The 25,163-nt window shown below is 41.2% G+C and overlaps 2 protein-coding genes and 1 long non-coding RNA gene across 5 annotated transcripts in view; 2 read left to right on the top strand and 1 right to left on the bottom strand.

Annotated features, from left to right (window-relative positions):
• Window positions 1-53: 53 nt before the first annotated feature.
• Window positions 54-25,163, top strand: part of LOC110346858 (uncharacterized) — a 137,009-nt gene continuing 111,899 nt past the window's right edge. For both annotated transcript variants that reach the window (XM_087191869.1, XM_087191870.1), the window contains exons 1-2: window positions 54-179; window positions 5,411-5,468. The gene's annotated coding sequence lies outside the window, so the exon portion shown is untranslated. The remainder of the gene's footprint in view (window positions 180-5,410; window positions 5,469-25,163) is intronic.
• LOC110346848 (uncharacterized) lies at window positions 13,139-18,091 on the bottom strand. 2 transcript variants are annotated; one of them, XR_002391114.2, is made up of 4 exons: window positions 17,591-18,091; window positions 15,948-16,154; window positions 15,739-15,809; window positions 13,139-15,239 (listed from the first exon to the last, which is right to left on the bottom strand). It is a non-coding gene; the product is annotated as an uncharacterized LOC110346848 (long non-coding RNA). The 2 variants fall into 2 exon arrangements; XR_002391115.2 differs by having other exon boundaries at window positions 16,850-18,091.
• Window positions 21,138-24,898, top strand: LOC101725802 (tyrosine-protein phosphatase non-receptor type 9-like). The gene is given in 4 exon segments (XM_087191871.1): window positions 21,138-21,297; window positions 21,367-21,690; window positions 21,693-22,123; window positions 22,125-24,898. Coding segments are annotated over 4 exon segments (1,848 nt in total). The 5' UTR covers window positions 21,138-21,248; the 3' UTR covers window positions 23,169-24,898.

The following is a 25,163-nucleotide window of genomic DNA, read 5'->3' on the forward strand; positions in this document are numbered from 1 at the left end:
CGCCCCTCCCCTCCCTCTAGTCCCGCCCCGCTCCGTTCTGGCCCCGTCCCGCTCCCCGTCCCCGCGTCGCGCAGAGGGTGCTGCGCGTGGCTGGGCTGGCCCTTGGGCGTCCAGTCTAGCGTGTGTACTGCTTGTGGAATCTGCGCAGGCCTCCGACGTCAGGGACGTCTGGATATTTAGTGAGTGTAGACTCCGGAACTTGCCTTCGGAGCCCGGGCCTGGAGCGAGGGGCGTTGCCGGCCCGTCCCCGCTGGTGTCCAGCGTAGGCCTCTCCTGTCCGAGGCGTCGGGACTCGCGGGCCGACCGTGGGCAACACGTGGGCGAAGTTCGCCACGGCTCCGGAAGGGCGGGGCTGGGCGGAGCGAGAGCGGTTGGGTTTCCGGACTCGGTTCCCAGCGCGCGGATCCTGACCCACTTGAGGCGGGCTGGGTGGTGACGCTGTGGCGCAACAGGGCTTTCGTTACAGTCTCGAAGCGACGCCGGGCGAGCTAGGCCCAGCCAGAATGTGAAACCCTAAGTGCTGGAGAGTTTGCGTAGGGTGGAAATAAATTGGAAAAACCCTGTTTTGTGTGGTACTGTGTATAGGGAACTTTACTGTCCTTGCAGTAATTCTGTCGATCTGGAATTGCTCTACAATAATAAAGGTTATTAAAGAAAAAAACTTGGCAAAAAGGGGAAAAAAGCCCCCCTTTTTTGATCCATTCCCTAAATACATCTTAAATGGTTCTGAGTGCATTCCGTGCGTTTCTCCTCCAGCTACTAGTAGCCTTTTCATTGTGAACTGGAAGCTTCTTCCTACCTTTTGTTTTTATGTTGTATTTAGAGAGGTGACATCAAGTAAATGCAGTACCAGCTTTTCTATGGTTCTTGAAATATTCCACACGAGGTGGACTGAATTAACCTAAAGGGCCTGGTGCGTTTCCTCCCCAGAGAAAATAAGTTGACACACACGTAGACACGGTGTGGGTGGAATGCCCAGTGAATACTTGGTGGTGTGTTTTGCCCTTTATTGGTCACTATGCACCTGATTTAAAGTCATTCACGATTATCTTGCCAAAATAGCTGGCATGTGATTGTTTAACCGTGAAATTGTTTGCATCTTCCTTTCTCCTATCGGTACAAGTGAATCGATGTTCAACCTCAGTTACCTACTTTGAGAGTGTACTTAAGTCAGATTACATTCTGTTAACAGATCATTTCTCTTAAGTAGAAAAACACTCTTTTCCCCTTTGAAATCCAAAGTTAGTATTAGATCTGCTTCTTATTGTCGATTAAGGTATTGCCTTTGTGTATGTGTGCTTGGGTCTTCTCTGAGCTTGACAGATCAGGTTCCCAGGTCTTTGAGGCTGAGGGCCATGCTCTGGATTGTGGTGAATTTCCCCAGGAGACTTATTTCAACATACATACCACTATTCCAACCGTACTACATGAATGTTCTTATTTTAAACTAAAATGTATGAGAACGTAGGGGGAAAAAATCTCACATAAAGCTACAGCCACAATGGATCACCAGTATGTTTTTGTACATTGATAATTTTGGAACATTTGGTAAATTTATAAATTTAGTGTACTTAATACATTGGATTTATCTTTTTTTTTTGGTACTGGGGATCGAACTCAGGACCTTGCGCTTTTGAGGCAGGTGGGCAGGCGCAGTGCCACTGAGCTAAACCCCTGGCCCTGGATTTATCAGTTTTAACATATTGATAACACATTGAAGGCATATCAGTTCATAATGAAAGTTTGCTAGTACATTTGGTACTGCGTTTCACCCAAATAACTGGACTAAAAGGAAGCATATTTGAAGAAGAGCCCCGAGTTGAGATTTGATTTGGTGATGGACTGTTACTTAGTAAATTTTCTTTTCACTAGCCACTAGAATGTTGAAAATTGCCAAGGATGTAGCTCAAGTGGCGCCACGCCTGCCTGGCAAGCACAAGGTCCTGAGTTCAATCCCCGGTTCCACAAAGAAAAAAAAAAAAATCCAGAACCCTTTCCACAAAAACCTAAGGGGGTGACATGCATCACTTCAGCAGCTTGGACATTTTAATTTTAGATAATTTAAAAGCATTTGTTGGGTTCTTACTATCAAGAATTGTACTAGATATACAAGAGATAGATAACAAAAAAGATGTAGTAGCTGGGTATGGTGGGCATGTCTGGAAATTGGTGGGAATGTCAGTCTGGGAGGCTGAGGCAGGAGGATGGCAAATTCAAGCCCAGCCTGGGCAACATAGCAACTTGGGGAGACCCTGTCTTTAAAATAGGGATGAGGTTGTAACTCAGAAGCCTTGGGTTAATTTCCCAGTGCCCTACCACCGTGCCCAGAAAGATGGAGTCCCCATTCCTTAGGAAGTGGTTAAACAGGTCTGCAAACAAAGAATTACAGTAGATGGGAATAAACACTATAATTGAAGGTTGTATGAGGTGCAACAGAAGTAAAAGTTGAGAGCCTTTAACTTTGTCAGGCGAGATACATTGCCTTAAATATTTGGCATTTGAGATAAAGACTAATACCTTAAATTTTGCAGGACAAATGCATGGGTAAGACATTCCAGATGGAAACACTAAATGGAAACTTGTGGTACTGAAATACCATGGCCCTTTAAAGAGGTAGTTACTCATTTTTAGAAGAGTAGGGCAGGTGAGAGGGAATAGTAAGAGATGCCATGGGTAAGTAGGATCTAGAAAATGCAAGACTTTGTAGGCCTCACTGAAGAGTTTAATCTAATGGCCAAAGGGAAGCTATTGAGTTCTAAGCAGCCATTATATGATCAAATTTGTGCTTTCCTGATAATTCACATACTAACAGTATAGCAATGCAAGCTGAATTAGGAGATTATTATAAGTAGTTCAGATAGGAGATGAGGTCTTGAACTTGTCAGTGAAGTGAATTCCAGAGTGACAATGAGATTGGAAAGGTTGTGTGGAGGTAGAATCAATGGGATTAAGTGTGGCATACTGTGGCAGCTATGTCCCTTACCTCCTCCCACCACCCTCACGAACTTTTCATGTCATGCTGTATCCATGTCCTTAAGAAGTCTCCTTCCAGACTAATTCACATGACTTACTTTTGCCATTGGCATAATAATTGTTAGTAGAGGCTCAAAAACTCCTTGCATTTTGGAACTTAACACTCCTATTGCAACAATCCTTTTGTCACCATGTAATCAAATCAAGGCTACCCTCCTAGAAGGGGGCCATTTGGAGAAGGGCCCCATCTGTCCCAGCTATCTCAGCCTTCCCAGTTGAGGCCCTAAGCATGTGAAAGGCCATCCTAGATTATGCAGCTGCAACTGAAGAATCAATAAATCAACACACACAATTGTAAGAAATTTAAAAAATTGTAAGTCTCTAGATCTAGGGCAGTTCATTTTCCTTTTTTTTTTTTTTTTTGTACACAGGTTCTCGCCATGTAAATTGAGGCTGGGCTTGAATTCGCTACGTAGCTCAGCTGGCCTTGAACTCTCAGCGATCCTCCTCCCTAAACTTCCTGCTGAGATTACAGGCATGTGCAACCATGCCCCACCGAGGCAGTTCATTACATAACAAAAATTAACTGATAGCCTGAGTGACCATTTACATGTGGGGTGAAAGAGTAAGAGTCTAAATGGATCTTTTTTTTTTTTTGGTACCAGGGATCGAACTTGGGTCCTTGCGCTTCGGAGGCAGGCAGCAGAACCACTGAGCTAAATAACTGGTGCTGGATCTTTACTTTTATAAGAGTAGGTGGATAAATCAACATTAGAAAACTATAAATATTAGAATAACTAAATTGATGATGTTATCAAATAGAGTAATTTAACATTTTTATTTTATTTATTTATTTATTTATTTATTTGCAGTATTGGGTACCAAACTCAGGACCTTGCACTTGCCAGCTAGGTGTGGCACCACTAAGCTACATCCCTGGCCCTAGAGTAATTTTTTTAAAGGCCAACTTTGGAGAAATAACAAATTTAACTTCAGAAATACTGAGCCATAAGAGTTCCCAGGGCAAATAAGTGAAGATATCCCATTGACAAGAGTTGGAGAAATAAGTGAAAATGTCTAGTTAACAGGGTTTGGAGATAGAAAATTTGGAGTAAAATTTGTGATATTAAATAACAGTGATCATTTCTCATTTATTAGTTTTCTGAGGGTTTTTTTGGTATATTCTTTGTAGACATTGTCAATGAATAGAAATTTCCCGGTCCGGGGATTTAGCTCAGTGGTTTCGCCGCCTGCTGCACAAGTGTAAGGACCCGAGTTCCATCCCCAGTACCAAAAAAAAAAAAAAAAAGAAATTTCTTTTCTTTCTGACCTATGTGCCTTTTATTCCTTGCTTTACTTACTGTACTTACTGGAACTACCAGTACTGTATAGAATAAGAGTGCTGAGAATAGACATTCAGCTATGTTCCTGATTTTTTTTTTTTTTTTTTGATACCAGGGATCACACTCGGGTCCTTGCGCTTGCGGGGCTGGTGGCGGAACCACTGAGCTAAATCCCGGCCCCCATGTTTCAGTCCTACTAATCCTTTTTAAACTCCTAACTTCTGGACTCCAGAAGTGTGAGAGAATAAATTTCTGTTATTATAAGCCACCAGGTTTGTCATAATTTGACAGTTTTCACAGGAAAACTAATATACTTCTCCTGGAACTCCAGTGACATGAATGCCAGTCTCTAGCAATGTCGCACAGGTCCCTGCAGCTCTGTTAATTTTCAGTAGAGTAATAAATGCTTACCATTTCATCATCCTAGAAGAGAGGAGATATTTGTTAACTGCACACTGGTACTCTTGTTGTCATCCTGTTATTGTTGTTATTGTTATTATTCTGGGTCTACCACAGCTCTTCTTTCCCACTTATTTAGCCTAGCATCACTTTCCCACACAAGCCCTTGCTAAAATACAATTTTCAAAAAGTTAAAAACATGATTCTTGTACAAATATAAACAGAAAATATGTCAAATATTTTATTCAATTCATTAACTAATGAAAAAACATGTAAGATACCAAGACGGGTTCAAAGAAAATTTTGACAAACAATTTATAGATAGTAAATCAGTTGAAGGAATGGAATAATAAGTTTGCTAATAGATGCAAATTTCCTTTGAGATAAAGGGCATATTTGCAGTTATGCTCTTTTACCAGATGGAAAACTACTGAATCTCTCTATCAGATATGTATTTGTATTGCTAAGGAATCATTTGCATTGCTCTCTGATATTATTAGTTTTCTAGATGTTAACCACTATCCCTGTAAAATTAAGTATCCTAAGCAATAAAAAAATCTAATCAGATGCACAACCCCACATAATCAGATGTTTTTCAGAAGGTCTAAGTAACATCCTGCAGTCCATTGAAAAGACCCCAGTAATCTCTTCCTTTTATTTCCAAGTTTCAAAAATTTATTTATTTATTTATTTAGGTACCAGGGATCAAACTCAGGACCTTGCATTTGGCCAACAGGCGCTGGCACCATTGAGGTAAATCCCCGGCCTGAATTTGAGATGTTCTTAATACTATCTGCCCCAGATAGGAAAACATCTGCCTCTTTTGGTACCTGTTTCCCTTCCCTCATAGCTTGTTTTTCCTCTCTTCTTGCCCGGTTATTTTGTCTTGGCCTTGACAGGCTTCCTTTGAACACAGGTGTTTGTTGCTTTCCTGTTTCATTCATATGTGATACAGCTGATGGTTTAGATATTTGTTCCCTAAATATCTGAGGACTAATTTGGAATGTTAGTGTTTTCTTTGGGGTGTAATTAAATAGATTGTTTTTATTAAAATACTCTTGGTTTAGTGTATTTATATTCCCAGTCTTACTCTAAGTTCTATGAGGGTATGAACTACAGTTAGTCCTTTTTCATTGTATCCTCTAATTCGAGGATGGTAAATATATAGCACCTTGTTGCCATTCTGCTTATCCACACCAGTGGTTAATATTGACAACTCATTTCCAAGTCAGTCTTGTTCACCCTGGACTCACCTCAGGTTCCGTGTGTGTGTGTGTGTGTGTGTGTGTGTGTGTGTGTTACTGGAAATTGAACCCGGAGCCTTCACAATGAGCTATATTCCCAGCCCTTTTTAATTTTGAGACTGGCCCTTGCTAAATTGCTAAGTTGTCCAGGCTGGGCTTGCACTTGCCATCCTCCCGCCTCAGCCTCTCAGAGCGCTTGGGATTACAGGCAGTCGCCACCATACTCAGCTCTCATATTCCTTCTTAACACAGAATTCTAGGCACTTGCTGTCACAAGTTGGCACAAGATAGAAGTATTTTAAATGAATGTTTTTAAGAAATATGTCAGAGCAGTCTGGTTCTAGAGTGAGTGTTTTAAGTAAAATCAGCCAGAAATGTACGTGTGAGTATAAGGAGGCAATTTTTGCCTCTCTCTTCAAATAAAAGTATTCTCTGGGAATTGTTCCGGAGTGATTAGTTTTATGGAGTTGATTATTTTTATAATTTTACAGAGTGTGTTTCCCTTTGCCTTTTTTTGTTAAAAATCCATGCATATTACCAAAGAAAGCATATTTCTTTTCTTTTGAAAGTATATTTCTTATATAAAAATTTATTTCTGTCATGTGGTTCAGTGCATAACCTGGAAAATAAATACATGAATTTATTAATCTATGTTCAATATATCTTTTTAAATGTACAGTAAGTCCTTGAATTGCAAGTAACTTGTTCCACAAGACAAGCAAACATTTCTAATAAGTTTTAAATTGATAGCAAGTAACATCTTGCAATACAAGTAGTACATAATGCAGAAAGTCACGTGATCACAACTGAGCCAATGGTTCTCTCTCACTGTGGGATTATGGGTGATCATTTCCCAACAGCAAGAGGTTATGGAGGAGATCTTGTCAGCAGAGGAGGAGGATAAAAAGGAAGAGGAATCGCTCACATCAAATGAGATTAGGGAGATGTGTAAAATGCAGGAAATAATGCAAAATTTTGTAGAAAAGCACCACCTGAATAAGGCTGTAGCAGTTCGAGCAATGAATCTGTTTAATGACAGTGCAATGTCACATTTCCATGAAATCCTCAAAAGGAGGCAAAAATAGGTGTCACTGGATAGATTCCTTGTTAAAGTTGCACAAAAAGAAAAAGATTCCATTGAGCGAATAAATAGCAGTGATTCCGTTAGTGATAGTGAAAGTTGTCCTCCACAAAAACCCTCCTCTCTTGTTCCCTCACACCAGCCATGAAGGTGTTCAAAGTAAGCACAGGTTAATTTATTTTCTTTATATTTTGTATTTTGTATTATTTTGTATTATATTACAGTATTATAATTTTTATATGAATATATTTGAGTTGTGGAATGAATCATCTGAATTTCCATTATTTCTTATGGGGAAATTTGTTTTGATATACACTTGCTTTGGATTACAAGCATGGTTCCAGAATGAATTATTCTCAAAAACCAAGGTTTTACTGCATTTACATTTCATCCTGAACTAATATGCTATTAACTGAAAAATTGTGTGGAATCTTAAAATCAGTCATTATATCTGGAGAGTTTTATCCTATATCAAGAATTCAGAAATAGAAATTAGTTATTGCCTTTCTTGTAAAAGAACTTTATACTGTAATATGCTTTAGATGTGTCCTGTGTCCAAAGGCAGCACTTGATATTTTATACTTGACAGTACTGAAAAATAAGTAGGATCTTTTGGCTGTTTAATGACCTCAAAGTGCTCTGTTTTTTGTGGAGGTTTTTTGGTTGTTGTTGTGTGGCAGGGGGAGCTTGAGACAGGATCTCACCATGTAACGCAGGCTAGCTTCAAATTTACAATCCTGCCTTGGCCTCTCGAGCAGTGGGATTACAGGTGTGTGCCACCACATCCAGCTTCCTCAGTCCTCTTGATATTCACATAGAGTAATTATTAAAAACAGACTGTGATGCCAAATTCCCTTCAGTTCATCTTGGACAAATTATTATTAACTCCATCTTTATTCTCATACCTTAGTGGGGTGGTGGTGAAGAATTTTCATTTATTTATTTGCAGTGTTAGGAATCAAACCTAGGAGCCTTACCCATGCTTAACAACCCTACCACTGACCTACATTCCCAGTCCAAGAATTTTTATGTATTTTTAGAATCGTGAGGAATACATACAGAGCCACATGTATATGTACATATATGTGTCTGTGGGTGCACACACCTATGTAAAGCATTCAGAACAGTCTAAGGATATGGCAAGCATGATACATGTTAACATGATTAATTAACATGATACATGTTAATTATTACTTATCTTTACAAATCAAATTTAATACCATTCCTCAAATGTGTAAAGCTCCAGATTTTTTCTCAGGAAAGAATAACTCATTTAAAGTATTTATATAATTTCATACATTTTTGTTTCTTGTTACAAATAGGTTTCTTGACTTATAAAAAGAGCTGTTTGCTCAAGAAAAGAAATTCCCAGTTTGTTCAGATACAGGGATAGGCCAATTTGAAAAAAATCTTTAAATATATTAACTGCTGAGGCCATAGGAGTCTTCATAAAATGGCTGTAGAAGGCAGCACTACTAAGAAAAATGAATTTATGAACATAGCCACTGCTTTTTTTTAACCCACAATTTGATTTAAATTTAATATCCTCCCACAATGGAAAATGATTTACAATAAAGAGATTAACTGGAAGGAGTAGGAAAATGGAAACAAGATGTCATTTCTTTTTACTATCCAACAGATTTACCATATGTTTTAAAATGATGTTTAGCCATCTACAGTAAATGAAACTAACGTACTTTTTAAAAATAATGTAACACTTTAAACTATTTTTACTACCAAACTCTTCCTCCCCGGTGAACGCATTCATCTTACTGAACAAAGGTTTATTTAAGCTCCACTTACATCTATGTTGCTTTTAGTTCATTTCCTTTTTTAAAAAGCAATTGATGAGTTTATTTCCCAGTTTAGCTGTTATAATAAAATAGAAAAGGCAAGTGCTGTTTTGGCCCGTAGTATAGCATTATCAAAAGCCATGAAACTCACACTAAAATATAGGACAGTATAAAATTAGAAACGGCTGATGTTTCTTCAGCAGCAGTTGCTGCACTTGCAGTTGTTTTTATCCCTCTTGCTACCAGCACGAATCTGAAGGTCACCTCAGTGTAGCAGACAACAAAGCCCAAGTGCATGCTTTAAAATAACAGCTTTATTATTCACGTAGCATAAAATTCACCCTGTAACATATATAATTTAGTGAGTTTTAGGATGTTCACAGAATTGTGTAATCATCATTGTAAATTTAGAACATTTCTTTGCTTCAAAAAAGAAGCTCTATACTCATTGGCAGGCACTCTCCGTGGTCCCATTCCCCCCAGGCACTGGCAACCACTAAATCTATTTTCCATGGATTTGCCTCTGCCGAACATTTCGTATAAATGGAATCATAAATATGTAGCCTTTATGACTGGCTTCTTTCACCTAGCAAAATGTTTTCATGTTTTATCCATGTGGAGGCATGTGTCAGTACTTCACTTTTATTGTCAAATAATATTCCTTTGTATGGATATACCACATTTTGTTTATTCATCCATCAGATGACAGACATTTGGGTTGTTTCTTGCTTGTTGATTATTATGAACAATGCTGCCATTATCATGCATGTACAAGTTTCTATGTGGACATATTTTCATTTTTATTGAGCACATACCTAGGATTGGAATTGCTGGGTCATATGATAACCTTTTTTTTTGCATCAGGGATCGAACTCAGGACCTTGCACTTGCGAGACAGGCACAGTGCCACTGAGCTAAATCCCTGGCCCCATATAATAAGCTTTTAAGGAACTGCCAAATTATTTTCCAAGTGGCTACACCATTTTGCATTCCCAGTTACATTCTATGAAGGTTCCAGTTTTTCCGCATTCTTACCAATACCTGTTATAATCTGCCTTTTTAAATTTATAGTCATGCTACTGGATATGAAGTGGTAGCTTGTGGTTTTGATTTGTATTTCCCTGATGACTAATGATGTTGAATATCTTATCACATTCTTATTATCCATTTGTGTGTCTTCTTTGGAGATGTGTCTTTTCAGATGCTTTAAAAAAATTGAAAGTTTTTGTCTTATTATTGCGTTGTAAGGGTCTTTTATATATTCTGTATTCTGCATACAAGTCCCATATCAGATATATGATTTATAGATATATTCTTCCATTCTTCTTTTTCACTTTCCTGATACTATTTACTATTATTACTATTTTTATTTGTTTAGGTCTGACCCAGAGTCTCACAATGTTGCCCAGGCTGGCTTCAAACTTCTGGCTCAAATGATCTTCCTGGCTCAGCCTTCTAAATAGCTGGATCTCTAGTGGATACCCCTCTGTCATCCATTCATTCATTGTTCAGGGGATTGAGTCTAGGGCCTCGCACATACATGACAAATGAACTATCATCACTGCAACATATAGGTTGCTTGTTTTTTCCTGTCATATCTAAGAAATCATCTCTAACCCAAGATCAAGAAATTTGCTTCTGTGGTTTCTTCCTAAGAGTTGAACAGTTTTAACTCTTTCATTTAAGTTTGTGATCAATTTTAAGTGAAATTTTGTATACGATGTCCAGATTTTTTTTAATCCAGTTGTTCCAGCACCTTTTTTCTTTTCTTTTCTTTTCCTCTCTCTCTCTTCCTCCCTCCCTCTCTCTCTCTCTCTCTCTCTCTCTCTTTTTTTTTTTTTCTGGTACCAGAGTTTGAACTTCAGGACCTTGTGCTTGCATGGCACCACTGAACTACATCCCCAGCCCCCAGTACCATTTACTGAAAGACTTTTTTTCCATGGAATTTTTTGGCAGCTTTCTCAAAAAACAGTTGGCCATAAATGTAATGGTTTATTTTGGGGCTCTAATTCTATTCCATTGATCTACATTTATGGTCTTATGCCAATGATCTTATCTCTTGACTATTATAGCTTTGTAGTATGTTTTGGAAATAGGACTGTCATCTTTAATTTCATTCTTTTTCAAGATTATTTCGAAGAAACTTCAAGTCTCTTGAATTTCTTTCACTCTTTTTGCCATTTTGACTGAGCATTTTATATGACTCCATTTTTCTTTTTTTTTTTCTGGTACCAGGGATCAAACTCAGGACCTTGCGCTTTCGAGGCAGGCGGTGTCACCACTGAGCTAAATCCCTGGCCCTCCATTTTTCTTTCTTAGGATACCTTTTAAAAATTTATGTAGAAGTGGTTTTTGTTTGTTTGTTTGTTTTTTAGTATTTTCCCTTGCATTTTTGTGTGAATTTTAGGATTGACTTTTTTTTTTGGTACCGGGAATCGAACTTGGGACCTTGTGCTTGCGAGGCAGGTGAGGATTGACTTTTGATTTCTTCAAGAAAGGATTCCGAGGGCTGGGGATTTAGCTCAGTGGTGCCATGTCTGCCTGGCAAGCATAAGGTCCTGAGTTTGATTCTTGGTACAGAAAAAAAGAAAAAAAAAAAAGAAAGGATTCTGGGATTTTGATAGGATTGCCTAAAACCTACAGATCAACTTGGAGATTATTTCTATATGAAGGATATTAAGCCAGGTATGATGGCACATGCCTGTAATCTCAGCACTAGGGAGGCTGACGTAGGAAGATCACCGTGAGTTTGAGGCCAGCCTGGGCTACATAGTTCAAAGCCAGCCTGAACTACATAGTGAGACTGTCTCAAAACAAAAACAAAAAACACACAAAAAACAAAAAAAGTTAAGTACTCTGGTGCATATATGTGAAATATGTTTCCATTTATTTAGGTCTTCTTTAATTTCTTTCAGCAATGTTTTATAGCTTTCCTTGTACACATTTTATACCTATATAGTTAAATGTATTCCTAAGTATTTTCTTTTGATGCTGTCAGCTTTCTCTTGCTGTAACAAAATACCTGAGAATAATAACTGAAAGGGGAAAAAGTTTATTTTGGCTCCATGGTCCATGGTCAGCTGGTTGCATTGCTTTTTGTCTTGAAACATCATGGCAGATTGTTGTGGCAGAGGAAAGCTGCTTACTTTCATGGTAGCCAGGAAACAGAGAGAGAAAGGTACCCAGAACAAGATATACCCTTCAAAGGTACTCCTCCAGTGAACTATTTTCCCCAAGTAGGACCTTCCTTCTAATGGCCCATTCAGCTACAAATTGATGAATGGATTCATCTGTGGATGAGGTTACTGTCCCTACACTCAAATCACCTTTCCAAAGCCCTGCCTCTGAACACATGGGCCTTTTGAGGGAGATTTTTGATCCAAATCATTACATTTCACCCTTGGCCCCCAAAGGTTCATGTCCATTTTTTTTTTTTGGTACCGGGGATCGAACTTAGGTCCTTGCGCTTGCGCAGCAGGCGGCGAAACCACTGAACTAAATCCCCGGCCCACATGTCCATTTTATTATGCAAGATCCATTCAGTCTATTTCCAAGAGTCACTAAAGCCTCATCAGCTTCAGCATTTCTCAAAAGTCCAACTTGGAAGTCTCCTCAGAGACTCAGGCAAACTCATACCAATGAGCTCCTATAAAAATTAAAAACAAACAAAAAATAAGTTATACACTCCCAAGATTCAAGTAAGCATTTCCATTCCAAAAGAGAGGAATAGGATAATAAAAAGGAGTCAGACCAAAGCAAGATAAAACTCAGCAGGGCAAGAATTACATCCTGTAGCTCCATGTCCAGCATCCAAGGCATGTGGTGGTGATTTATGAGCTCCAAAGGGCTTGAGTAGTCCCACACCTATGGTCTTGCCAGCAGCAGCCCATATGGCCATGCTCTTGGGCTGGCTCTGTTCTTGCCTTCAGCCTTCAGATGTTTTATGAACATGGCATTTCTAGCTTCCTGGGATCTCCATTGTGTTTTTACTCTCAAGAGCTGCCAGCAGGAATTTTAACCCTGTCACAAATGTCCTGACCTTCCAAGATTAAGCCATAGATGAGGTTAATGCCTCCATGAGCCAATCACTTTCCAAAAGCCCCACCTCCAAACACATGGTCTTTGGGGGCACATTTTTGACCCAGACTATAACAGATGCTATTGTATTTACTCTTTTTGGGGGGGGGGATTGGGATCAAACTCAAGACTTTGCGCTTGCCAGGCAGCTGTGGCACCACTGAGCCACACCCCTGGCCCTATAAATGCTATTGTAAATAGAATTATTTTATTGATTTCATTGTTGGACTTTTTTTTTTTTCAGTACCGGGATTGAACTTTTTGGTACCAGGGATTGGACCTTGCCCTTGCAAGGCAGTTGCAGCACCACTGAGCTAAATCTCCATCCCTGGACATTTCATTCCAATGTATGGAAGTATAATTTTTTTCAGTGCTGGGTGTTGAGGCTAAGGCTTCAACATGACAGGCAAGTGCTTACTACTTAGCTACATCCCCAGGGCCTTGATTTTTATTTTGTCGTATACTCTGCTACTTTGCTGGACTTGTTAGTTCTAACTTAATTATTTTAATGGTTTCTTTAGGATTTATATATACAAGATCATATCATCTGTGAATAGATAGTTTTGCTTTTTGTTTTACACTCTGGAAAAATTCAGTCAGTTGTTCACATTCATTCAAACTGTAATCTCAAAGGTTTTGGGTGAACTTAATAGTATTGTTGTCTTGGTGTCAATTCTTCATATAGGGTTCTAATAAAATTTGGTGAAGTATTTCTACTGTGATATTGCTAAGGAATAGTTGATACATTTTCATGGACAAATAATAAGAGGATTTATTGAAAAGTCTTTTGGGAACTCACAAAATTATCAGGACTGCTGGAGAATCATGCTTGGAAGTCACGCAACAATCAAGTAGGGCCAGGCAATGGGAAACACTGAGAGCAAGCAACCTGAACAGTCTGGTGAGGTCGCACCACCTCGGTAGCTAGATTCTTGCCACCATCATCAAAACTGGATTCCAAACCAGGTATGGTGGTGCACACCTATAATCCCAGCACTCTGCGAGATAGAGGCAGGAGGAGGACAAATTCTGGCCCAGCTGTGGCAATTTATAGACTCAGACCTTATCTCAAAATAAAAAATAAAAGGGTGTGGACTATAACAGTGCGGAGATCCTAGGTTCAATCACCAATACTGTTAGAAAGAAAGAAAGGGGCTAGGGATTTAGCTCAGTGGTTCCTCTGCCTGCCTCACAAGTGCAAGGACCCGAGTTCGATCCCCGATACCAAAAAAAAAAAAGAAAGAAGATTCCAACTGTCCTTGGGTCATCGCTCACTCAAGATCTGAAGTTCCCAAGGGGGTTAGACGGGGCATGCCTGTAATAGCACTCGGGAGGCTGAGGCAAAATTGAGAGTTTGAAGCCACTCTGGGTTACATAGCAAGACCCTGCCTCAAAATACAAAACAATAATAATAAAAAGTGATTTCCAGTTCCTGTGAGAGAACCTGATTAGCTAAGCCTACATTGTATTCCTCTCCATCTGTTGCCTGACACAGAGGGGAGGGTAGAATGTGTAAACTTGAGGTTTTCATAGTAGAAAGCTGGAATATGACTCTCACCAAGGCAGTCAATGGAAGATCTTGCCCAAATAGGAAGGGTGTGGCTGGGTAGCAAAAGAAAAAATCAACTGCACTTTAGTTCATGATAGTTTAAATTGTCAACAAACATACTTGAGGTATATTCTTTTTTCTATGCTGTTGCTATTTAAGATTATTATTGAGCTGGGCATGGTGGCACATACCTGTAATCCTAGCACTCAGGAGGCTGAGACAGGAGGATCACTGCAAGTTCAAGAGCTCAAGGCCAGGTTGAACTACATAGGGAGACCCTGTCTCAGAAAACAAACAACAAAAACAACAACAATAACAAACCAAAGATTATTATTGTGCTCACAACCCACATTAATATTCAAGGACAGAAATGAAAGAATCCATGAGGCAAGAGTAGGATATTATTTTAAAAAGACAGAATTTTAAAAGAGTCAGATATTCTAAAATTGAGCATTTCAATTAAAGTTTAAAAACCTTAATAAAAGAGATATGAACTAAATGTTTGATGATGAAGATGAGGAGTCTGGGTTGCATGTGAAAAAAAAGGGAGACCCTCAAAGTGACTGAAACAGTTGGGGAATTTACTATCTTATCTCACACAGGAAAAGACCCAGCCCATACAGCAAGGCCATGGGACAGTGGAGGGGGTGCTGGCTCCTTTTCTCTTTCTCCTGGCTTTGTCCTCCTCATCATCTCAGCTTTTGTCCCCAGGCTTGCTGTTTTTCACGGTGGTGAGATGGTAGCCAGCAGCAGCTGAGACAGCAGTTGTCTTTGTTATGGCTGCAAGAGACAAAAAACCTCTCCTTTAGCCATGGAATGAAAAGCCTTTCCCTTTAGTTGGTTTTAATGCACTGTTGCAAGGGAACTGCTACACATCTTAGTGGCTGGGGTCAGTGCACTACCTGGGAGAAAGGAGTGAAAATCTAAACAAATAATTTTGCTCTTAGCAAAGGAAATGGAGGAATGAATGTGACCCATAGTCCTCTACAATGAATACACAAAATTCAGATTCACTAAAAGTTATGATAAAATTTGTATAATACAATACCAGATTACAAATAGAAAGTATGGGAGGAGGGGAACTTGGGGAACTCTACATGTGTCTTCCCTTGACTTTGTTTCATTGCACATTAATGAAAACTCAATTTAAACTGGCTTTAAGTGTAGATATTTTATTAATGGATGATGAAGTCTCAGACAGTAATACCGAAGGCAGGGTAGAGGTGCAGGTCAACCTCTGGAAAAACCACACCAAGGATGAAAAGACATTGGCGCTTACTCTGCATCTCTTCTCTGTTCCTTTCTGAGCATCTTTCTTTTCTTTGACTGCAGATTGAGGCCTCTGTTCCCCTGTTCCGAGTAAAAGAAACAAGTCTCCCGATGGCCCCAGAGGTGTCTCACCTATAGCTTCTGGAGCTGCTGGAGAGACACCAGCTCAACTTTTGGGGGCCCAAGTCCAATTTTCACAGGGGCTCTGATCGGCCTCACCTGAGTCAGATGCCCTCCACCAGGGCACACTGTGGCCAGGGTGTAGGGCTGGGTTGTGCAGAGGGCTTCTCTCAGAACACTGTGGATGTGAGTGACGAGCTCTCTGGAGAAGAACGGGGATGGAGGTTTGCTGGGCAATAGACCACAGGTGTCTTGTGAACTGATGACGCGAGATTCAGAACAATCAGTATCTTCATGTTCTTTCCCCTACCAAAAGAAAAAAAAAAAAAAAAAGACACTAAGCACAGAAGTTGGGGAGGGGGACAGGAGTTTGAATATTTAGTTTCTAAATCACGTTAGTTTTCTAAGTAGGAAACTAACTGATCAGATGTATTTCATTCCCTGATGAGATCACTGGGAGCAGAACAGCCTTACTTGGAATAAGAAAAAAGGAGCTCCCCAAAATCCCCATGTTCAAAACAATTTTCCACACATTTTATGTGCTAAGAATTGTCATGGCTGAAGGAGTCTGAGCCAACCAGAACTGATACTTAATAGATGTGAGTGAAATTAAATATTTTAAATGAGTACTTATTTTATATAGAAATGTAACTTTTCTTAAATTGTATAAAAGTAATGTGTAGTCAGAGTTTAGAAACCCAAATGATGCTGAAATATCTATATTTAAAAAGTAAAATTCTTCCTTCATGCTGACCCCAAGTAACCTTGGTTGGGAGCCTTTTATGTGTCCTCCTTTTTCCCATTATGTTTTACTTTTTATGCTTTTAAATTAACTTTAAAACATAATTTTAAAATCAATATACTTGTATATGAAGCTAGATAATACAAAGATGTTTAAGAAATATTAATTCCTGCCTTTCCAATATCTAGCTGATTGAAAAAAGAATTTTAACAACTTGGGATATATCCTTCCACCCCATTCTATGTGTTTATGAACGTACCATATGTACTTTTAAAAACTGGAGAGGGAATCAAGCATTTGCGTCCGTAACTTCTGTGTATCATGAACAGACCTTCAGAGTTGCTGCATCTGCTGTAGTAGCTACTAGGCACATGGAGCTATTAAACACTTGAAATGTGACTAAGCTGAAACGAGTGATGCTGTAAGCATCAAATACACATAAGATTTCTAATTAATCCCATTATTCAGGAGGCTGAGGCAGGAGGATCCCATGAGTTCCAGGCCAGCCTGGGCTAAAAGTGAATTCAAGTCTCCAAAAATATATTTTTAGATATACTCTATTGGGTTAAATAAAATATATTACTAAAACGTTAACAAGTTTTCTTTTACTGTTTTTAATGTGTCCACTCAGAACTTCAAATTACACGAGTAGCTCACATTGTATTTTCACTGCACAGCACTGCCCTGAACTAAAGACTAACGACTACTTTAATAGTTATGTTATGGGCTATACTACAGCAAAATTTATTCACGAGTCCCCCTCCATTACATTGAGGGTTTTGTAGCTTTCTATGTTTGAATGCTACTGCTTCAGTTGTCTTTTGCCACGAAATAAATTATCTGAAGCTACTGAATGAAAACAACAAATATTTATTATTTCTCGCAATTCTGAGGGTTGGCTGGTGACGGGGCCAGCACAGGTGGCTTAGGATGGCCGCACTCACCACCTGGCCCTCAGGACGGTCGGGATAACCAGGGTTGTCTCTCCATGCATTCTCACCCTTCAGGAGGCCGAGTTGGGCTTGGTTTACAAGGTGGAGAACAGAGTCTCAGCAGCAAGAGAGCGCGCTTCCACAGCTGGCTGCTGATGGCAACAGGCGGCTCACGGGAGTGGGGAGTGGTTTAGTTCCCTCCCGGCTGCTCCCTGGACTCTGCTTTCTGTCCACCCCACACCCAGCAAGCAGCTTTCCTCCACCACACCTCTGCGCCTTGCTGCTCCTTCTTTGGAGACAACAGGCCCTGGACAGAACCTGGGCCAAAATAAACCTCTCTTCCTTAAAATTTCAAGTGTTTGGTATTTTGCCCGCCAGGGGAAAAGTGACCGAGACAGGCACCATTTTTAGCATTCCGCTGGGCAAAGAAAGTCACGTGGCCCAATCCAAGTTTGAGTGGGTGAAGGAAACAGACTTCACCTCTAGGAGGGAGGACCGCGAATCACGTGGGCAAGGGGGCGCACACTGGGAGGTGTGAACAGACTAGAGGCTGCTACTCCAGGAAATCTAGCAGAGCTGCAGCGAACAACCCCGTGTGTACTCTGGGTATTTCTCTTGGTATTGATGCTTTTATTTCTGTAGGACGGCTTCTCCAAAACAGACTGCTCACTCAAATACTGTTTCCCAAGTTGGCTGTAGCAATTTCTATTTCTACCAGCACGTATGAAATACCTTTACTCACCTGTTCCACTACCAGATACTGTTACTCCTATGACTTTTGCCAATCTGTGAAAAGTAGTATCTCATTCTTGTTTTAATTTGCATTTTCCTACCTAGTGGAGCTGACCATCTTTTAGTGTTTTTATTGGCCTTTTGAATTCCTTTCCTGCAGTTTGCCTATTTATATTCTTTGTTCATTTTTCCACTGGTTATTTGTTTCTAATTAATTTGTAGAAACTTTTTACATGTTAGAGACTTTAAATCGTGTGTTTTACAAATATTTTCTCAGTCTATTTCTTTTATTTATGTTTTCACCATAAGGGGAAAAATTTAACTTTCATATAGTTACTTTTCTTCTTCCTCTTCCTCTTCTTCTCCTCCTCCTCCCCTCCCCTTACCCCCTTCCTCTTTTCCTTCCTCTTCATCTTCTAATTTGGTTTTTTGAGGGAAGTCTTACTATGTAGTTCAGGCTGGGCTTGAACTCACTGTAGCCCAAACTAGCCTTGGCAGTCCTCCTGCCTCAGCCTCCCAAGTGCTAGGATTACAGGATTACCATGCCCACCTTCACTTTTCTTAAGGTCTCCTCACATACACCTCCATGTTTTTATTATTTTGTATTTGGGTATCCAATTCATTTGAAGTTTATTTCTATACATTATATAAAATAGAGACTGATTAGAATTTGCAATCAGCTGTATATAACAGAATACTTATTACAATGACCTAACCAAATGAACTTTTTTTGGAGGGGGTACTGGGGATTGAACCCAGAGCCTTCACACTGAGCTACATTCCTTAAAATTTTTTTTAAATTTTTATTTTGAGGCAGGGTCTTGCTAAGTCACTAAATTTCCCAGGCTGATCTCAAACTTGTGATCTTCCTCCTTCAGTCTTTCAGAGTGCTAGGGTTGTAGGTATGCACCACCGTGCCTGGCTCCAAATAGGCCTTGTTTATTTTTTCAGGTGACATGAAGAATAGAAGTAAAAAATCAAGTCTGGGATAATGCTCCACCATGCCATCAAAACCTGGACGACTTCTCTCTTTTTGCTCTACAATTCTTAGATTACAATTTTCTATTTCATGCAAGACAGTTTTCTTTACAAGTTGCAGGCAGGAAAAATCAGAGTAAAGGACAAGAGCTAGGTCCCTTTTTATCAAGAAAACAGTAAGTTTTCCTGGTAGCTCTACCCATTAGGCCTCTGATTACGGCTCCTTGAGCAAGAGCTAGCAACTGGTATTCTCAAAGGAGTTGAGGGAGGTGGACAGTTTTGGTGAGGCACATTGCAGGCCTAAATAAAATCAGGTTGTGAATGGAAATTGAGTAGGCAATCAGTAGTGTCTGCCATAGGAACTAGCTTTATTTCCTTCTAGATGTATATTCGATTATGCCAGACCATATAACAAATAAAACCATCTGAGTCCTTTATTAGATTCACGTGCAGTTTAATAAATTTCTGGATTCTCTTCTTTCTCCTGATCTTTATGACCTGTGTCCATTCCTGCACTAATATTATACTGCTGTGTTTCCTACAGCCTCATTTTAATACATAGTAAGACAAGTCCTCTTTTGTTGGCCTACCTTCTCCAAGTATTCTTTTTTATTTTTTCGTTTTTAAAAAAATTTTTTTTGTAAAGGAATAAATAAGTTAACAAATTTGGAAGAACAGTACATCATTTTAATTTTCCAAAATAGCCTTGACCCTCAGACAAATGTGATATTTGAGAACATCATTAATAACATTGGTATAAAGAATAATGTTCTCAATTTTTTTGCAAAAATTCTTTTTGAAGAAGCCAATAGCAGACTTGTTGCATGTACAAGAAGCTATGAAGAGAGCATCAAAGGAAGTTGTATGTAAAAAGAAAACGTTAAAACTATGTCCTTTGAATCTAAAATACAACTTAGAAACAAACGGGAATTCCAGTTTTTTGATGATGAGGAAGAATCTGAAGAAAGTCATACCATCTTCATTGGGCCTGTGGAAAAATTGGTAGTGTATCCACCACCTCCTTCTAAGGGGGCCATCTCTGTTACTAATGAAGACCTACACGGTCTAAGTGAAGGGGAATTTTTAAACGATGTTATTATAGACTTTTACTTGAAATATTTGGTGCTTGAAAAACTGAAGAAAGAAGAAGCTGACTGAATTCATATATTTAGTTCTTTTTTCTACAAACGCCTTAATCAGAGAGAGAGGAGAAATCATGAAACAACTAATCTGTCAATACAGCAAAAACAACATGGGAGAGTAAAAACGTGGACCCGGCATGTAGATATTTTTGAGAAGGATTTTATTTTTGTACCCCTTAATGAAGCTGTACACTGGGTTTTGGCTGTTGTTTGTTTCCCTGGTTTAGAAAAATATTAAATATTTTTTTTAAAAATTAAAAAAAAATTTTTTTTGTTTTTAAGACAGGGTCTCACTGTACAGTTCAGGCTAGCCTTGAACTGACTATATAGCCCAGGCTGGCCTTGAACCCAGGGCAATCCTCCTGCCTCAGCCTCCCGAGGTGTGTATTACCATGCCCAGCTTTTCCAAACATTGATTATTTGTACTCTTCATGTAAATGTTAAAATTACTGTTTAGGTTTTTTTTGTTGTTTTGAGACAGAATCTTGATATGTTGCCCAGGCTGGCCTTGAGCTTGTGATCCTCCTGCCTCAGCCGTCTGAGGGTAGCTGAGATTATAGAGGTATATTATCATATCCCACTGCTCCCCAGTTTTTTTGTGTTGGTTTTGGGGTTTTTTTCGTACAGGGGATCAAACTCAGGACCTTGCGCTTGTGCAGCGGGCGGCAAAACCGCTGAGCTAAATCCCTGGCCCACTGCCCAGTTTTTTTAAAGTCACATTATTCTGATTGCAATTGCACTTGCATGTTAATCTAGGAGGAACTGGCATCCGTTAACATTTTTAAGCACCGGGTGGGAAGGGTGGCCATGCACGCATGCGCTGCGGGACGCTGAGGGGCGGGCTGTCGCCCTCGGGTGCTGTGCCGGTGGCGGGATGGAGACCGCGGCCGCGCCCTGGCCCATCTTGGCGCCCGAGCTGAGCCAGGAGGGGGAGGGGGAGGGGGAGGGGGAGGAGGAGGAGAAGGCGGAGGAGGAGGAGAAGGCGGCGGCGGCGGCGGCGGAGGCGGCCACCAAGCAGTTTCTTGAAGAGATTAACAAGTGGACCGTTCAATACAAAGTTTCCCCACTCTCTTGGAACGTGGCCGTCATGTTCCTCATGGCCAGGAAGTTTGAAATGCTCCGAGCCATCGAGCTGTTCCACTCGTACAGGGAGACACGATGGAAGGAAGGCATCGTGAAGCTGAAACCTCATGAGGAACCTCTCCGCTCCGAGATCCTTAGCGGGAAGTTCACCGTCCTGAATGTGCGGGATCCCACAGGAGCCTCCATCGCCCTCTTCACTACCAGGCTGCACCATCCCCACAAGTCAACCCAACACGTGTCCTCCAGGAGCTGTTTTACTTGCTGGTCAGGGCTGTTGATAGCTTTGAGACTCAGAGGAATGGCCTGGTGTTTACCTACGACATGTGTGGTTCTAATTATGCCAACTTTGAGCTGGATCTCGGCAAGAAAGTCTTCAACCTGCTAAAGAGAGCGTTTCCGGCCCACTTGAAAAAGGTGCTGATTGTGGGTGTGCCCATCTGTTTCCAAGTGCCCTACTCCATCATCAGCCTCCTCCTGAAGGACAAGGTTCTGGAGAGGATTCAGATATTAAAGATATCTGAGGTTACTCAGCACTTGCCCAGGCAGTACCTTCCAGAAAATCTGGGTGGGTACGTCAGAATCGACCTCGACACATGGGACTTCCAATTCCTGCCCCAGGTGAATGGCCACCCAGATCCCTTCGATGAGATCGTCCTGTCCTCCTCCCCCTCCTGCCTTAGACTGGGACCTGGTACATGTTCCAGGTCCCCACGCCATGACCATCCACGAGCTAGTGGACTATGTTAACGCCAGGCAGAAGCGGGGGATCTGTGAGGAGTACGAAGACATTTGTCGGGAGAACCCCGTTGTCACATTCCACTGTTCCATGTCTCCAGGAAACCTGGAGAAGAACCGCTATGGGGATGTCCCCTGCCTGGACCAAACTCGAGTGAAGCTGACAAAACGAAGTGGCCACACTCAGACACATTACATCAGTGCCAGCTTCGTGAATGGCTACAAGCAGAAGAATGCTTATATCGGCACCCAGGACCCTTTGGAAAACACCTATCGCGACTTCTGGCCCATGGTGTGGGAGCAGAAGGTCTTGGTGATTGTCATGACCACCCGCCTTGAGGAAGGTGGCAGGAGGAAGTGTGGCCAATACTGGCCTTTGGAAAAGGACAATCGGATCAGATTTGGCTTCCTCACAATGACCACCCTGGGTGTGGAGAACATGAACCATTATAAGAAAACAACATTTGAAATTCACAACACTGAGGAGTGGGAGAAACGCCAGGTGACCCACTTCCAATTCCTGAGCTGGACGAACTATGGTGTCCCTTCCTCGGAGGCGTCACTCATTGACTTCCTGAGGGCTGTCAGGAACCAGCAGAGCCTGGCCGTCAGCAGCGTGGGCGTCCGCTCCAAGGTGCAATGCCCTGAGCAGCCGCCCAATGTAGTTCTCTCCAGCACAGGCATTGGCCGGACAGGTACCTTCTGCTCGCTGGCCATCTGCCTGGCACAGCTGGAGGAGCTTGGCACCCTCAATGTGTTCCAGACAGTGTCACCCGTGTGGACCCAGAGGGCCTTCTGCATCCAGACCCCCGAGCGGTACTATTTCTGCTACAAGGCCATTCTGGAGTTTGCAGAAAAGGAGTGCATGGTGCCCTCTGGCTGTAACCTGCTGGCCATGGAGGGTCAGTACCTGCCCCACAGTGTCCTGCTGCTGGCCACCTCCCTTAGATCATCCTGGACACCACTGAGCCTCTAGGTTGCCATCGGTTCTGCCGAAGCCACGATCAGCCTCTTCTGTGGCTCCTGGCACCTGCGTGCACACAGGACCGCCTCTCCCTTCGGCCAGATTGATGCAGTGGAGTTGCCAGTAAAAAGGGCCAGCCGTGATGTGTTCTTGACTCCTAGCACCTGCTATCGAACTGTGCCTTATTAAAACCAAATTGTGGCTATTGATATTTGCCAGGGCCCTGAGGCAAGGGATAGGGGCCTCCTCCCCCTCCCGATGCCATTCTTCCCCTGTCTCCCCACCTTCCCTTGCTAGGATTTGGTGGGAAAGTTTGTGAGTGTTCACCTTCCTACCCAGAGAGCTTGACCAAGTTACGTATTCCAGAGATTGCCTGAGTGCCAAGCACGTTTATACATAGGGCGTGTAGTCTGGTCTCCTCTGTCCTTCCGTGCATGTGCGTGTGCCTATGTCTGGGTCCATATGTACGTGTGTATATAATATATATTGTATGTGATAATATGGTCGTATTCTATAAATACATATACACACACATCTCTCTGTATACGTTCCTGGGGCTCTCTGTTGCAGTTCAGTTTACCTGGACTGGCTGGGGTGGGGACACACACACCTGTCCTCCCTGCTCCCACCCAGGCCCTCATCCTCAAGTGATGACTTCTCCCCTCCACATTCTGCCCGCTGGAACCAAGAATGCTGGTGTGTGGTAACAGTGGTGTAGTTCAGCATTGGTGGCCCATATCTAACAGCTTTTCTCTGTTTACTCTGCTCATTTGGGGAACAGACCTCCACTGTGATACCAGGCCCTGCCTTCCCTGTCTCACCCTAGGGATGGAGGATGGGGCAGAGATGAACTCACTGAGCAGGCAGAGCCAAGAGCAATTGGTACAAAGTCTCAGCAGGAATAGAGGGAGCAGAGGGTGAGGGAGAAACTCACCATAGAATCCCTTCCAGGGGACAAGCAGGCCCCCTTTGCCTCTGCTGGAGGTTCCTTTCCTTTCCTACGCCCTGTCTACTGAGACACTCATCTCTTCCTCTCTGCCGTCTGCCAGGTCCTAGAGCTCCAATTGGGTGGGCTCTGTGCCAATAACAAGCATAATACCCCTGGGGGGGGCGGGGGGGGTGATCCCCCAGTCACTGTCCCCGTCACCCACCTGTCCCTGCCTGCTCCCAATCCCCCAGCCGATGTGCAGGGAAGGGATCAAGAGTCCTCGGGATTCTATATTCCCAAGAGGGTCCCCAAGACCCCAAAACCTTCTCCCACTGTAGAAGATGAGGTTGGCAGCTGATCAGACCTCAGTAATTCCATACTGTAATAAGCTCTTTGAATGTATATATTCTTATTTTTTACAATCATTTCATTTTGTATTTAACATCAATGGGCTGAGTCAGATTCAGTAATAATTGTAATGTTCATATTCAATATCTCAGCGATAGTTTTGTATTTACATATAAATATAACATGATAAAAAAACATTTTTAAAATTTAAGTATATTTTTCTTTTTTTAAAGTCACATTTTTATGTCTTTAAAAAAGGTCTTTGAAGGGCCAGGGATTTAGCTCAGTGGTTCTACCACCTGCCTGGCAAGTCCAAGGTCCCAAGTTCTATCCCCGGTACCAAAAAAAAAAAAGTCTTTGATTTTTAGGTAGACAAATTTATTAAAAAAAATTTTCCCTTATAGCTTCTGAGTTTGGTAACACAGTCAATTTTAAAAGGCCTTTTTAATTATAAAATTGTAAAAGTATCCATTCATGTTGCCCCTAGAACTTGTATGATTTCTTAATTTATCTTTAATTTTTGGTGCATATGTAGTTTATTTTGGCATAATTATTCATTTTAAAAGAAAGATTTCTGTTTGTCTCATTTATTGAATAATCTGTCTTTTGCCCACTGGTCTGGAATGCTAGGATATATTTTCTTTTTTTTTTTTCTCTTTATGGTGCTGGAGATCAAACCCAGGGTTTTACACGTGTTAGCTAAGCATCTACCACTGAGCTCCACCCCAGCC

This window comes from Heterocephalus glaber, unplaced genomic scaffold (assembly GCF_053883595.1).
Source record: "Heterocephalus glaber isolate CG9 unplaced genomic scaffold, H.glaber_assembly_v1.0 deba00001564, whole genome shotgun sequence".
Taxonomy (NCBI): Eukaryota; Metazoa; Chordata; class Mammalia; order Rodentia; family Bathyergidae; genus Heterocephalus; species Heterocephalus glaber.